Source organism: Grus americana, chromosome 16 (assembly GCF_028858705.1).
Source record: "Grus americana isolate bGruAme1 chromosome 16, bGruAme1.mat, whole genome shotgun sequence".
NCBI lineage: Eukaryota > Metazoa > Chordata > Aves > Gruiformes > Gruidae > Grus > Grus americana.
Genome location: NC_072867.1, coordinates 14,777,401 through 14,793,582, shown reverse-complemented (window position 1 = coordinate 14,793,582; position 16,182 = coordinate 14,777,401). Strand labels below are relative to the sequence as shown.

Here is a 16,182-nt window from a genome sequence, read left to right as displayed (position 1 = left end):
AGCAGTAGCTTAAGTCAGTATTTCCCAAAGCAAAGCCCAAGGACCACTGATGGGACACAGGGCATGAAACAGTGGTCCACAAAAAAAAAAAAAAAACACACCATGAAAAACAGCAGAAAATAAATGCAACAACTGAACATGAGGGATTCAGGTTATTTTTACTTGACTGTAAATAGAAGCTCCAGTGGCTGTAGAAGCTGCATGGATTCTTCTTTCTAAAGGTTGAGATGGATCCTGGAGTAAGAAATACCCACTTAGGCAGCCTCTAAGCATCTCCATGATGCTAAAAACTTCTTTTATTTAACAAGAGATCCACGGAAGGACAGACAACTCCACATGAAGCAAAGAGGACAGAAACGGGAAGCAAATGCAGTGTGGTTAGTGGTCCAGGGTAACCAGATCTTCACTGATCCAGAAACAAGGCAACTTGAGAAATGTGATGCCAAAGGGACAAGACTCAACCAGCGCTCAGAACTTTTAAAAAATCCCTTCTCTTGGCAAGAGAGCACCATACTTTATTTTTCAACATGACTTCCAAGAGCCCACTGCAAGAGCTGCCTAGGATAGCAAGCCTCAGAGCCATAAACTAACCCAGAGGGAAAACAAATGCCAGATTTGCCTCAGCAGAAAATCTAAAGAGATGAATTGGCAAAGACGACAATAACTTGCCGATGGGTTTGCTCTGTTAACGTTGAGTGCATTACCTTCCAGAAAAGGGGTGGTTTAATTCAGGTCTTTCTCCCTTCAGGAAGGGAAAAGAAGCTCTGAACTGCAAGCTTCACAGCATATGATGTGGTTATACCATTCCTGTTGGCAAGATCGCCGAAGAAGGGATATCTGGAGAAGCCAGACACTGCCCCTGGGCTTCCAGCATGCACAAGAGACTCTCTCTGCAGGGACAGCTCTAGGAAGACTGCAGGCTTAACATAACATACTTTGGGTCCACATTCATCAACGCTGAGACTGGAAGCTTCCAGACCCCCGACTGCACAGATTTCAGCCAAGACAAAACATGATCATACAACTGGACAGATCACAAAATACAGTGAGAGTGCGAATTGGAGAGTCACTAGCCCCCAGCCCAAAAGCAGGGATGCCTGGGCAGCCCGTGCATGCCCCGATGGGAAGCTTGCCTGGACAGTCACCCCTTCTGCATTATATGAACAAATCCGAACTGGCAGGGCGAATGTGTGCCAATTCAGGGGCTGCGTCATGCGGCCATAGTGTTTTTCATCACATATGAAATACCCTAAAATTGGATTTACCACCTCATGGAACCATGGCCTTTTCCCTCAAGTCTTAAGTAGATCTTATTAAGGGGAAAAAAAAGGTTTCTTTATGGGGGGGAGGAGAAGGTAAGGAAAAGGAAGGAGGAAAAGAGAGAGGGGTGTTAACATTGGGGAGCCATGTAATAAGGCAAGCTCTTTCCACAGCAATGGTTGTTCTGGTTTCCCTATTTTAGATGGGGGGAAGGGATAGCTGAAGAGCTATTTGCAATCTAACTTCAAAGGCTTTAGTCGGCTGGGAAGCTAAGTCATGCATAAAAGGATGGTAGAGTGGCAAGAAAATACCCCCTACAGATAAATTAGTCAGGGAATGTTCTCTGCTTCTCCCAAAGACTTTTGTACAGCCAGACGGGCTTTACCCAGGTAAAGCCCTTTTCAGACACCAGGTTCAGTGATGCAGAGTCCTGGGAACAAACCAGCCAAATCCAACAGAGGAACTAAACGGTCTCTCTGAAAAGAGAGAAAGGCAGTGGTAAGCATCCAATGGGCTTCTCTGTCATTTTCTGCCATCTCGGCTATTATCAGTAGATTTTATTCTAAGGTTTGTCCACACACAAAAGATGCAGAGTTTGAGGCAGCATCTCCCTCTATAAAGACGCAAAGAAAAGCAAGGAATTTAGGAGAAATCACACGGTATACGGAGAACTCATTTCCTGTATGACTCTGAAGTGCTCTGTTTTGTTCTTCACACTGGTGTACAGAAATGCACCCACATTTCTAGAGAGTAGAAGGTACTTTACAATCCAAGATAAAGAAGGGAATTGGCAACATTAGATCAGAGTCCAGCTATAAGTTTAAAAAAAAAAAAAGTGCAGTAAGTGAGTGTACAGAGTACACAGATACCTTACAGTTCAGTGTCAGGCAGGACCTCACATGCCATCCTCTGAACTTACCCTCATACTTAAACCTTAGGTCAAATGGAGCCACAAATTCAGATCTTGCTACCAACAGGGCGATAAGAAAGCAGATAAGCTTGGAAAACAGTCTAGTTTCTCAGCTGATATCAGCCTGTTGAAGAATAGGTTGTACACATACTGTATTTAAACAAGTTCTAATCAGTAGAACTAGACCAATTTGATACTCTTCCCCTTTTACGTACTACTACTATACCCTCGAGTATCTGAAATCATGTGGCTATTACTGTTATGGCAGCATTTTCGGTGCTCTCCGCATTTCCAGCATTAGTAGCAACAGTAGTTTCATTTGCAAGACCTGGACATCGCAATGCAACCTGTGCAACATTGAGTCTCCTCCGAAAAGAGCGGAAATGAAGGAATCGAGGCCTTGAAGGACAACGAGCAAAAGAAAAAAAGAAGAGCTTTTGTCAGACCATTCATCAGTATCATCTTTTAATGCTCTTCTGCTCGCTGCCGTCTGCTCTCAACCCAGGTGCCATTAGTATATCCTGAGGCAGCAGTTCAGACTCTTGCCTTCCATCTCAAGAGACATGCCAAATGATGAGCCTGGCTTCTCCCTCTCCTCTCCAAGAGCTTCAGCTATTCTTGCCCTGAATTTCTAGGGTGCCGTCCTGATCTGTTCACATGGCTGGGAAGCAGAGAGGCCCAACTGTTTTTGGCACCTGCAAGAAAACCCAGGAGCCTGTATAGCCCACAGCTGATGGAGGTAACCCTGAACAGCTCTTTCCAAACAAGTACAGCTTTTACTCTCCAAAAGGTGCAGAACAAGCAGGGGAAGGAGTTATAGTCCTGATTCTTACATGAGCTTTTCCCCTTCCTGAACACTTTTGCTGAAATTTCATGAGCCCTCCACTGCTGGCCCGGGAGGTCGCCTACTAATCTCTTCTACCCCAGTACTAACTACTTGAGGAGAAAGAAGCATGAAAGAGGGAACATACTGTTAAGGTCTTTAGGACCTTGTCATCATCTTGACTGCAGTCACAGTGGCAACACAGTATGGTTTCAAGTAAGAAAACTTGTGGCCTTCTGTTCTGGAGACAGCCGCTGCCATCATCTCAAGATAGGACAATAGGACATCTGCTGCGTTTCTGAAATTCCCAGCAAAACTGCTGCAGACAAGACCATTCAGCCAGTCCGCCTGATCTTGACAAAAAGCATTTAACAACTTTGGATGAAGCTCCCACTGCAGGTGGTGTAAATGCTCCAGGTCTGCTGGGACATAGCAGCAGAGAATCACCCCAGGGAACAAGAGGCTCGCGAGACAAAAACTTCCCTCTAACTGGCTGTGGCCAGACTGCGAGCCCTTTGCAGCAGTGACCACAAATGATGACTGGCACCCTAATGAGCTTAGCAGGCTCTACTCATTTTCTGAGCAGTACAACACAAGCTAACAAGTACTTCCCAGCAAAGTGCCGTAGATGCATTAAAACCCAGCTAGACCACAGGAGATACTTCACTCCAAGGAACCTATTTCAAGCAGCTAAAGAGGGTGAGTAGAGATGTTCTTCCTCAAAAGTAAGGGTGAGACCAGCAAGAAAGAGTTCCCCTTTGGTAACATTTTTCTTCTCTTATGGATCTCCTCTCTGGAGGCATCTTGAATTTTTCACTGCTTTATTTCCTGCTTAGTTTTTCCTTCTCTTGCTGTACTTTGATTTAACTAAGTGCAGTCAGAGAGGAGAGAATCAAGCACATCAGCTGAGGTTTGTAACATATTCATTAAAAATCTTCCTCATTATAAGACAAAGCCTAAAGCAACATTCAGCCAGAAATACCTTCAAGTTGTCCCTTTCCAAAACCTGCTCAGTGAGGGAAAGGCAACTTTTTCCCCATACCACTGCTCTCGGAGAATGGAAACATAACCCTTGTGGCTGTCAACTGTTGACTGATCCCTTAACAAAAATAATCTCTGTGCAGGACATGACATTTCTCATGGCCTTCTAGAAGATACCAAACTTTTGCTATTAAACGATCCCCACTGTATGCAAAATGAATTGTGTAACCACAACTGTTCTAAAGTACCAGAGTGGAAATACCCCACAGCTGGGCTGCATTCCCACTGCCATTTGTGCAGGCATAAAATATTCAAAAGAGAGACAAGAGGTAAACTATGCTGATTTCCCCACCTGTCCCCTAGCAAGCAGGAGGTTTAAAACAAACACATGGAAACACTTTTCACCTAGAGTAAAATTCAGCTGTGCACCTCATTGCCACAGGATACTGCAAAGACTCAGAAGCGCAGATGGGTTTAAAAATGGATTAGACGTTTGTAGAAGACAGGGCCACCAGCAACTACTGAACAAGATCAGGTCCTAATCTGCTGGTCGTGAGGGGCTGAGGGACCCCAGGGGAGCACCTCTGCACACAGCCCTGCTGCTGATCGCGTTTTTGCATTGCACAAACTGCTCTAACCTCCACGGAAGGTCTTTCAGCACCCTAGAGGAAATTACCCCCAACAACACAGACAACCAAGGAAAAGTAAAGACATGCCTTTTCCTTGCTTACTCACGAGTTAGTCCAAAGTCTCTTCCTATTGTCTCTTGCAGCAAAGCCATAATCAAACTCTACCACAGATGACCGCAGAAGAGGAAGGGCCGCACGCACATGGACAGAGCCGTTCGGCAGCAGGAGCCAGGGTCAGGCAACCCAGACTTCACTCCTCAGGCCGACCACCCCAGCCTCAGGCTCTCTCGGGCCTCCCCATGTCAGTGACACTTATTTTACTCACTTCCTTAACACTTGCTCTAAAGAGCTTTGCCAAAATGACCAAGGTGAGTGCAAAGCCCTGCAGAAGCACATGGAAGTACAGCATCTCTGCAGCCCATACTTGAGCAGACATATCTAAACCACTCTCAATCACACAGCTCTTATTTTTATTTTTCTTAAAGCAGCTTTCTCGTTAGATTGGTTCATTAGTTTGAAGTTACATGTGAAGTCTTGAAAAGGCAGGTTACTCATTTAAAGAGCTATGTGAAACAGTTGTGAGAGAGGCACAAACACAGCCAAACACGGCTCTGTGCTCATGCACTCCATGCATTGCTCACTGATTCAGGCGACTAGCTATAAGGCACGGGCATCTTTTCTTTTTTAGCAGTTGTGAAGGAACAGCTGGCTTGGTGGTTTGCAGGTAATAGGTTTTTTTACTTAGGATGGTTTAGCCTCAGCAGCTTTCAAAGCACCAGAGCTGCACGGTATTTCTCATACCACATACCAAAATCAATACATCTCACTTACTGGATGCAATACTAAGGTTGTGCCTCACTAGAGCTGAGTTACACTGTGCAATACTCTTGATATCAGAGCTCAGTTAAAATAGTAAAGATACTGCAAAAAACTGGGTCATAACAAGGGTCCAACATTCATCCTTCTTACAACTCAGTTTGTCTATTTAGCCCCAAATTCACTTAAAATAAAATCTAGTCCTAAAACAATCTCCATCCTAATGGAGTCTAGAGACTACTATGAGCTGCCCTTCTGATTTATTTTTAAGGCATGGTACTACCTAAAGCTCAGGTTTTCTTCAGCTTGGACACTGAAAGCAGATCCACACAAACTCTTTCAGAGCAAAGACAGAGGCCATGTGGAAGCTGCACCTCTTGCACAGTGGTCGACCTCAAAAAAACCCAGTGTAAATCCACCTGCGCAGTTGCCTGCTTCCCCTCTCTCCATGACCCCGCAGCAATAATGCGGCCAGCTGAGCTGCACTGCAAAAGCTGCCCGGCATCTCCTGCAAGGACTGTGCGCAGCAGCCACGCCAAAAGGCACTTCCCTGACTGCAGCCTTGTGCCACAACGCTTTCGTAGCAATTGCATCCCAGCAACGAGTCAAGACAAAGTCACACAAGATTTCCTCAAGCTGAAGTCTGAGCATCCACCCCAGCAGGGATCACAGCTTACTTCTGGTGTCCTGCAGCCAAGCTGAGTGCTCCCTGCGTGATGCCAGCTCCCAGGGAGTTTAAAAGCAACCCCAACATCAGGTCTCCATCTCCATCAGGGCTCTGCTGCGGCCAGGCTGCCCTCACCACCAAACCCACACCACCTTCCGGCCTGCTTCTCACTGACCTGGAATATGCCTCAGGTTTGCAAAAACATCTGCTGTTACCACTTTTCTGATGTCATTTGGGAGATACAACCCACCTGACATTGTATTAACAAGCAAACAAATTCATTGAGATTCCCTTATCAAAATGCATCCTTTTGCACACATCTCCATGGCATATATTCAACCGGTAGATTGTCCTTTATGTTTTACTGGAATTAGAATAATTTTATGCAGTACTAAGGCTTTTCATATTTTCCAAGTAATTTTTTTCCTGGACAACAACGAAATGCTTGTAGCCCCATGATAACAGTTGCTCACAGTTATCTGCATCTTTCAAAGACAATATTTCAATTATCTGCACTGGAAACTCTCAGCCACATCTGCTGACCAAAATGCCATGTTTGGCAACCGCTTAGCAACAAGGACTGGATTGGAAAACTGTCCCCAGAGCTACGCGTCAATATTAAACCAGCTTCTGCTTCCACCAAATAACACTGCTATCACCTGAAATATATATATTTTGTTTTGCCCGGGACACACGAGGCACCAGAAATAACAAACTCCTTTGGGAGAAGGGAAACCTGGAAAGAAGCCACCTACTTCAGCAATCCCTCCCCAGGCTCCAGAGGGAACATCTCCTCAACATGTGCAACGCATGTTAATCCTGCACAGTAGGAGGAGGACACACCACTTGGACATAAGCACAAAACTATACTGCCCACTGCAAAACACAGCTCTTTTTGGAAAACTCTGGATATAAGAAAGCAACTCTCATTCCACACCATCCACAAAAGCAGCAGACATCCAATTCTTTGATCAGGCCAGCGAAGGGCTGTTTCAATCCCAGGAAAAACAAAAACCAGTCCTTCCTTCACATCACCCAACCTGCACTGTCCTCAGCCCTCTTCTTCCTAAGGCTCCATGCCGTTGCACTCATTGATACAGGGAATTTGGGCAGTGGGGAGCCCGAGGATATCCCACCTTGAACGCTTGAAGGTGCAGGCAAGGAGGAAAGATGGGAAGAACCGGACCCTGGCGAGACCATCTCTACTTCTCCTCTTCCTCCCCTCCTCACCATTCTCAGAGCCTCTCTCCTAGCAATCTCCCTGACTTACTACCCGATATGGAGAGAGAGATAGTGGGCAAAATGCAGGTGAGCTGGTCAAAGGTGTGCAATAAATTGCACTTAGTACACAGTTATCAACTCCACGTAAACACATACGCCACAAAACGCACGTTCAGAGCAGCCAACAAATCCGAATGCCACTAAAAAGTGCCTAAGTCAAAACAACCCAAGTCCCAACAAGTGAAAATTGGAAGTTCTCCTACAGCTGTCTGACCCTTTTGCAACCAAACCTCCAAACCATAAGAACTGCTGCCAGCTTCGAGTTCAAGCAGCAGTTTCATTTCCTCCCCGCGCCGTGCCTGCGCGTCGCTCACAGTGTCCTCTATGCAAAGAGCGATTGCCGAAGCACAAGCCACGAACAACTTCCTTTACTCAAACTGCTCCTGAAGCAACACTTTTGCAACGCCCGGAGGAGTGAACCTATTCCAACCTGGGGAGAAATTAGAAACCCCAATTTGCCATCTTGCTGTTTTCTATGCATCTTGATCTCATCAGGCCTGTCTGCACCGCTGGAACCTTGTGAAAGCAGCCACTGGCTTTATTTTAGCACTAAGCAAACCAAAAATGTTTTAAAATACTTTTTTTAAAAAACTTTTTTTATTTTAAATACTTTGGGTTTAGGAGCTGAAAAATTTGATCAACCTTTTTCTCGTGATGAATTGGCATTTCCAAAAGCAAGCACTGCACTTTCATAATAAAACCTGAGACAGCAGTAACATGTCTGGGTCAAAGAAGCCCTCGTGGGCAGGTACGTGATGCGCAGAGTTAATGAACTCACAGGTTTTGTTTTGAGTTTTGCCCCATCTTCACTAGGTACAAACAAGTACCCCAAAGTGAAAATTAAATTTAATAGAAGGGGGGTGGCAAAGTCATGGGACTCAAAATTGATGCACATGGAAAAAAAACGTTCTACTGATGATCTGTATCTATTTAGAGGACTCCAGGAAAGGCAACAGCCAGCAGAAATTTGAATAAGCGCTCGTCTGTTCACTGCTCTGTGTCAGACACAGACACATATAGAACACAGCGGCTGCTCCGTCTTCTTCAAAATCAGACCCAGAAATTAGTACTGTTCTGGCGGCTGCCAGCACAATATGTTAACAGCAATTATTTTCTCAATATTTCTACTGATTACCTAACACACTGGCACATTTTCTCAGTGTCACTGCATGTTGCAACACATGCTGCCATCCAGTAACTTGTCTGCATTCCCTTGGTCACTTTTCACAACCATCAGATGCGAAATGCAACTAGAATGATAATGGGTTGGAGAAACTGCAAGGAAAACGTGTCACTTCAATGTGAGGCTTCACAGCCTGCATTTATGACATCTGAACATTCAATATCGTCACTGCTAAAACCTGAGTGTTGAAAAGAATAGGAAGAACTCTATAAGCAGCAAAAGGAAGATGTCAAGGGCTCTCTAACTGTAAATGGCCTGCAGAGCTCAGACTTGGAAATATTATTCCACCATAAGCTATATGCTATGGTTAAACATTGTAATTTGGATCTAAGTTTCCAGAGCATCTACAGGTTACATAAACACAAAATAAGCAGTGCTCTACCTATCAACAAGCAATTCAATTATACATACCCAGTCCACCAGGAACTGAAATTTTACAGAAAGTCACTGGTGGCAAAACAGAGAACGAACTGAGCTAGTGGCAAGAGTATAATCAGCAACCGTGATTTATAAAAAGGGATGGCAATGTCATTTCTATTAGGTATGCAAAATGCAAAAGCCTCAAAGTCTTGGCCTGGTATGAGAGAGCGAAAGAACCACTCAGCCTCCCAACCACAGCCTGCTTTCTATTTTTCAGTTACACTCCAGAGCTTTTCACCATTTCTAGCTCTGTTATCAACAAGAGACATGTTCTCTCATTCTACTGAAGTTGTTAGGTATCCAAAAAACCCAATCCATAAACAGTCAAATATTTCTCCGGCTTTTTTTTTCCCCCCTCCATGAGCATCCACATATGAGGGAGTGCATCACCAGGAACACCAGGTGAATCCTATGCAATTCTGCTCTGACTGTAAAAATTGACACTGGGTTCGTTACCTCTCGCTGCTAACTGAGGGTTAGCCCTCTGCATTGCTAACCACCAGCTTTGCAAGCACTCCAAGAATCAAACTGGAGACAAATACAAAAAGTCAAAAGTCAAATACAACTTCGCAAACGTGAAGAGACTTCTCTACTTTGTATAAATTTTTGTAGGAGCAGCAGATTATCATGTGGTAAATTAATCAGATGTACAAGGAAGCAGTCTCTGCCTGTGATCTTCCAGTATCAGCTCTGAAAAAAATCCATGATATAACAAAACTCTGCATTTCCACTGCTTCAGGAGCCAGGACATCCGTACCTTGGCCAGGTTATATGGGAACTGCCCCATAGCCCTGAGCATCCCCGGGAGGATGTAGGGCTGCAGTCCTGCCCCAGCATGCTCCCTCCTCTGGGCGCGGAGGCTGAACAGACCTCTGAGCTCTCAAAAGGGTCCAGCGTAGTGTCATATTTAAATTACCTTTTGAGGGATTTGTGTGCTGCCTTTCTTTTCTGAACAGGCTTAAACTCCACAAGATCCTCTGAAGTTCCTGTGGCTTCTTGCTGCTGCTGTGCATTGGTCAGGGAGGGCAGAACTGAATCCACAGTTTAAGCAGCTCGTTCTCATTTTAATTTCACAGGTTTAGCATGGCTGGTGTAATTCACATGTAAAACCACAGCAGTCATCCAAATCTTTGCTGCCTGGGCATTGGCTGGCTGCATTTCTGGAAATTCATGGTCATAACATGTACCTATTTTCTGAGTTTCCATTAGGAACCGGTTCTGTCAGGCATGATCACATTTGCAAGAGCTCAGGAGGCAGGAAAATTTGAAAAAGTGTTTATGAGATTGGGCATAAATCACAGCGCTCAGATTTTTCTCCCTTCTTCAATTAAAAAAATACATTCAGAGCAACCATTCCCCACATCTACTCCCCCCATCTCCCTCCAGAAATGATGAATCCCACTCTAGCTGTAAATTGGATCCCAGGTGTACCTATATATATTATACATACATAACAGCTACTTATGGGCATAAGGGCTCTTGCACAGTTACTGTGGAAACCAAGGTATCAAATTTCCTGGCTCTTAAGACTCTACCTTCTCAACCTTAATGTGCATTTACCTTGAATAAATCACTTCTGCACTCTCCAGCCCAGAAACATCCCTTAGCAGAGCGTGTTTGGGTTCATCTTTAGGAGGCTCCATCTAACCCGCTGTCCACATCCCAGGAACACAGTGCTGCTCCGACCTCGCACAACCCGTGGATGGGAGCAGGGTAGAGGAGGACATGGCATCCTTCTGCAGGCAGAGACCGACTCACTCCTGCACAGCACAGCTCCAAGGGGCATCGATGGCTCCTGGGGCAACCGCTGCAGGTACTGCTGGCAGAGAAACTCCCTGCAGCTCCTCTCGCCTGGACAGCATCGGGGCACTGCTCTCTCTCATACATGCTCGTGACAACTAAAGGTTGAATTTGGTTCTGTAGTAAAGGGGAATCATTTATCAGCTACTGAAACACAGCCCGGTCTGGATGAGGATACAGCAGCGTGGAGCGGCACAAGACACGATGTAGTGTCTTGAGGAGAATGTCATCACATCCTGCTAAGGCTCTGGAGGGACAATTTGACACTTCAACATAAATTTTTTCCAGTTCTGGCTGCGACCACACAAGAAACCGAAGATACTTCAATGAGCAGTGCAAATTCAGCCCAGATGTAAGCTCAGGGACTTCAGCAGAGCTCAGTGTAGGGCTGAGCCTGACCCACCTCATCTATGTGTAAGCGCAGCTCAGAAATTCTCCCTGAGTAACTGCAAGAGGATCTGCTGCATATGCACAGCTTGTCACAGGGATGTTGATGCTGTCCTGTAAGAGGCACCTCAGCATCCAGCACGGCATTAAAAAATATTCACAACAGCCGAGTGAGATGCTGAGGGGTGCTGGTGACAGCAGTGGCTTTCAGGGTCTCTCAGGCTGCTGTGCACTGTGCAACTTCCAGTTTGCTCCCCAAACCATTTGCTAAAACTCACAGTAAGCAGCAGCAGAACTGCTCTCACCTCATTCAAGTTTCAGGATCTTTATTTTTACGATTATCTTTGGCATTTTTAAGGCACCCTCCTCCCACCACAGTAACTAGGTGCTTAGCCAAACTACCAGGAACACAAGAGCCTGTCAATCCCTCAATTAAAAAGTACTTTTGTACTTATAAATCCGCAAAAATACCATTATCAATCATATGTTCTCCCTATTACACGCTGGCTATGCACACAAATACATTCATAAGCTGAAACATGAAAGGCATCATCAATATACAACAAAGTGACTTGTTATAATCCTGTCACCCTCCCCAGCACACACAGGCAGGGCCTCTTCCTGTAACAAGCCAAGCAAAAACAAGACCTGGCTCAAATGGGATGTCAAAACATCAAACTGTACTTACTTAACCTTTGCACTTCTGAAACAGCAAAGATCCTGTGAAAAAGAAATTATTACAATTCTTCCCTTGTTATCTCTCAGGAACATAGGAAGGAAAGTCTGTACGTAGCTACCCTCAAAACTTTTCCTAAAATAACAATGCAGCTCGGCTGTTTTCTTTCCTTGCCATCTTCTAGTTTCTTGAAAAAGCCCTCTCTGCCTCATCTTCCTGGCTGGCAGGTTGTGCTGTTTGTAAAGGATCCCTTTTTCTCCTCTTACCTCGTACTGCCCACATCCCGCTCTGTTCCACCTCTCAGCGCTCCTCCCTCGGCTAAGCTTAGCAGGACTTTCTCTGTAGACCATAATCACTGCTCTGAGATTAGTCGGAGTTAGGTGTTGCAGACAGATGCACAGCCTTTCCTCTCCCACACCCAAACTCCCTGCCAAGCTCTGGCTTAGGAGTATCATACCGGATCTTGAAATCAAACTCCGGGGTCTTGCATGATAAATCAGAGCAATTGCTGGGGCTTGGCTGTACCTCCTTTACTTATGGCAAGTCTGGGGTGGTTAACTCGCCTGACGATTTGACAGCGCTTCACCTATAGAACAAATGTTACCGTATTAGCAATCATTGACAAAAATTGTGCTTGTTTTCATGGGAAACAGGACTAGGTCCTTGAAAAGCACCTATTGTCTCAGAAAAAACTTCCCTGCAACTTTGCTGGCATCCATATGAATCCTGAGATTTTCCCAGCTAGAGCACCCGCCCAAAGAGAGCGGGCCTGGGGCTGCTCCGACTCTTGAAGAGCCGAACATGAAGTAAATAACAAGTTCAAACTCTCTGCCCTTTATTGCTTCCTTAATGAGCCCTCCCTACGCTAATATATCATTTCTGCTCCCCACGCCACACAGTGACTAAAATATTCGTGTCTGCCTTCCCTCTGTTTTGCTGGAGGATTCTCTGAAGGACTGAAAGTTGAATAGTGGTATCACAATAGGCTGAAGCCGGAGGTTCAGCTTTCCAGCCCTCAGACAGACTCAATGCCCCTCTCTAACTCAGTTGGAAAGCTGCAGCTCAAATTTCAGCCTATGTTAAGTCACTGTTCAGCTCTGCTCCTTCAGCAAAAGAGAGGGAAGCCAGGAGAGCCTTTTTCTAAAGCAAAAAACTGGGGGGGGGGGGGAAGGAAGCAAAAACACATGGAGATCAGGTTTTGTGCATCAGAAGGAGCAATGAAAGGCACAGGGAACTTTTCAAACATGCCAGAATAGCCTAGTGTGATTTGTAACCAAAAGGACAATTGAATAAACAGCTCCAACAACAAACATCAAACTTTTTTTGGGGGGGAGGAGACAATTAAGGCAGCAATGACCTGCATGGAGACCCTGCTACCACCTTTCTGACTTCCACAGAGGATGGAGGCATTTATATCATTTTGTATCACAGACCCATCGATGTGAACTTCTGACACCAGCATCTCATTAAGGGGAGACAAAGACTTAACATGGGCTTCAACGTCAGCACGCTGCTGCCCCATATCACAACCTACAAATATAACATCCCAGCCAGTCCCCCAACGCTGATCTCAGCTACAGAAAGTGCCTGACCCCACATACCACACTGGCATTCATCCATCCTCCTAAACATGCTCAGAATTGGCTGCAACCCACTTGCACGAGAATAAGGACAGCAGATACAAGCCCAGAATGGCAAGGCGATGAGGGATGTCTTCCTCATTTTTTTAGACAAACTAAGAGTATCCCCTCTTCAGCCTGCCAGACTGAGCTCAAGGAATCAAAACCCCATTCCTAATTAATACATCATCAGGTCCCACCGGCCAGGAACTTGCCTCCCAAGAGGGGAGCCTGGGCCAGCCTAGATGATGAATGAGACCTCAAGCAGCTGAATTGTTTCAAAGGCTAAACTGGCAACTGCAAGGACAAGCAGGTTTGGAAAAGGCATGTAGAAAAAACAAAGCATCCAGGACAGTTACTTTTTTTTTTTCTATTTAGCACTGAGACCTGCACTGTGTTACTGCTGCAGTGCTTTTCCTCCAGTTAAGCATTCTGCAAAGCCAGTAACTACAGGAGCAGCTCCCCCTCTCCTGAAATGCAGCCACTTTTTGGGTGAAAACCTCACAACTGCAGATCACTGGAGGGAAATCCATTCTGCCAGCTTAACCCCAGCAAACTTTCATGAGTAAATTAAATTGATGTACCACATTCAGGACATTTACACAAGACCAGCCCTCTTGGATGGTTGAGGTCCCCTTACTGCAGAGTTCTTGCACACCAGGGACAGCAGTTTCATTTGCTTGCATGACTGTTATAAACACTGAGGAGAAAGGGTCTGGTATTTGCAAAGATCTGTATTTTGACCATTCCTTGGCACAGCAGCGTAGGACCGACACGTCCACTGCAGCGATACTCACATTTGTTGCAACAGACCTCCTAAACAGACACGCCATGCAACGTAATTTCTCTGTCTGCTGGCACCATTCCACACCGTTAAGCTCTCGCTGTCCCTTCAGCCACAAATGCCCCAGCAGAGGCAGCAAGCTCTGCTCTATTATTGGAAGACTCGGTGGAGCACATCCCCCACAAGCCAACTACCTCCCCCTTTCAACTGAGCAAAGCGAGTATTAAAACCCAGCAACTGTCTCCCGTTCAAACCAGATGGCATAAATAGCTGGAGAGCTATCAAACAAAGTATACATTCAATACTTCGGCGTAACATGAAAGCCCCGTTAAGCAAGTGTGTGCATACATACACACCCACGCTCAGGGACCAAAGCAATGGCAGAAAGTGCTCGATTAACTCCTCTAGTGGCTTAAGTGTCTGTCGACACTCAGGACATTCACACAGCGTGAGCACTGGCCAAACTTCCGTGGCTTGTGCAGTCCTTGAGCTCTCCCGAAGCTATAAATTGCAGCAGGCTGCTATTATAAACAAGGAAAGCTGGAGACTGGCAAGTTGATTAAGACCATCACTTCGTGTCACATCTAGCTCATTTCCAGCTGCCTCGAGTAAAAGAAAAAGCCACCAGAAACCCTACGCTCTAACAGCACTAAAAGAAAAGAGTGGCTCCCTGCCCTGTCCAGCTCTAGGGATACGCATGGAGCTTCGTAACTCAGTTTCAGCTCGCTTACCTCGTCCATTTTTTCTGACGTTGGAGTCTGGTCACCAGGCACCATTTCTTTAGCCTCCGAGGTCTCAATTTTGGAGGTCCTGCTCAGCTGATCAATAGGAGTCATGCTGGCCTCTGACGTCCCCCGGGAATTCTGACCCAGAGAAGCTGTCCCAGGGATGGGCTCATCGTCGTCAGAGTCAGGTAACGGCGTTGGGCTAATGTCCTCCAAGCCTGTGCTGGAAGGGCGCGAGGAAGGCGTCTGACCTCTGTAACCGGGCTGAGAGTTCGAACCGTACACTGGGATGGGAGAGAGCTGGGAAGAGGAGGAGGAAATAGGGCTACCTTCCATTCGGATCTCGTTATCTGAGTCGTGCTCGTTAAGAAAGGGTAACTTTGTTCTCTGCTCTTTTAAGAGCATCTCAATCCTTGAGTCTAAACTGTTATGCTGCATTTCTGACTCCATGGTGGGGGTGCCAGGGGTCTCACTTCTCTCTGGAGTCTGAGAGAAGGATGCTGTGCTCGGTTCAGGAACAGAGTTTGAATCGGGCAAGGGCGGAGGCTCCTCCTGTTTCTCCTTCACCGGGACAAAATCGATGTTAGTGGCAGCACTGCTTTCCACAACCATCTCAGCGGGAGGTGGCGCAGGTCTTCGGTACTCTGTTTCCCTGGAAGTTTGGGGAAATTGCTGCTCATCAGATTGAGGAAATACAGCTGGTGCTTGGTAGGGAGAGAAGGCAGATTTGTAGCTCGAAGAACTAGAGTGGCTCAGGGGAGGAGTGTGAGAGAACTGAACTGGCTCCTGCTGATGGGATTTGTACGTACTAAATTGATGCTCCGTCCCTCGGTAAACACCTGCCGAGTTGTGAACATAGTGATGTCCCGGTCGACGGTTGTAGGCATCTGTAAATTTTGTTTCGTGTCTCCTGGGTTTGTACCCACTGTCCTGCCCAAAATGGTACACAGGTGTTGTCTGACGACTAGAATAGGTGGAATCCTGGGAAAACGGTGTCCCTAACCGTGGGGTGTGGGGTGTTCCTTGGGACTGTGGGGTAAATTGGCTGTACGAGTTTGGGGTGTCTTGCCGACAGCTGGAATAGGCTGTGTCATGGGAAAACGGCGTGCTGCTGTTTGGGGTAACAGATGATCCCGCAGAAGAAAGGTTACTGTCTTTCAGGCGCTTCAGGGAATCCGTCAGCTATAAAAACAGAAGAGAGGAAAAGCACCTAAACACACA

General features: G+C 46.0%; 1 protein-coding gene across 2 annotated transcripts in view; it reads right to left on the bottom strand.

Moving 5' to 3' along the window:
* The window catches only part of SETD1B (SET domain containing 1B, histone lysine methyltransferase), a 55,004-nt gene that overhangs the window by 30,810 nt on the left and 8,012 nt on the right, over nucleotides 1–16,182 (bottom strand). For both annotated transcript variants that reach the window (XM_054844362.1, XM_054844363.1), the window contains one exon: nucleotides 14,968–16,143. In XM_054844362.1, coding sequence (XP_054700337.1) covers nucleotides 14,968–16,143 — 1,176 coding nt within the window. The remainder of the gene's footprint in view (nucleotides 1–14,967; nucleotides 16,144–16,182) is intronic.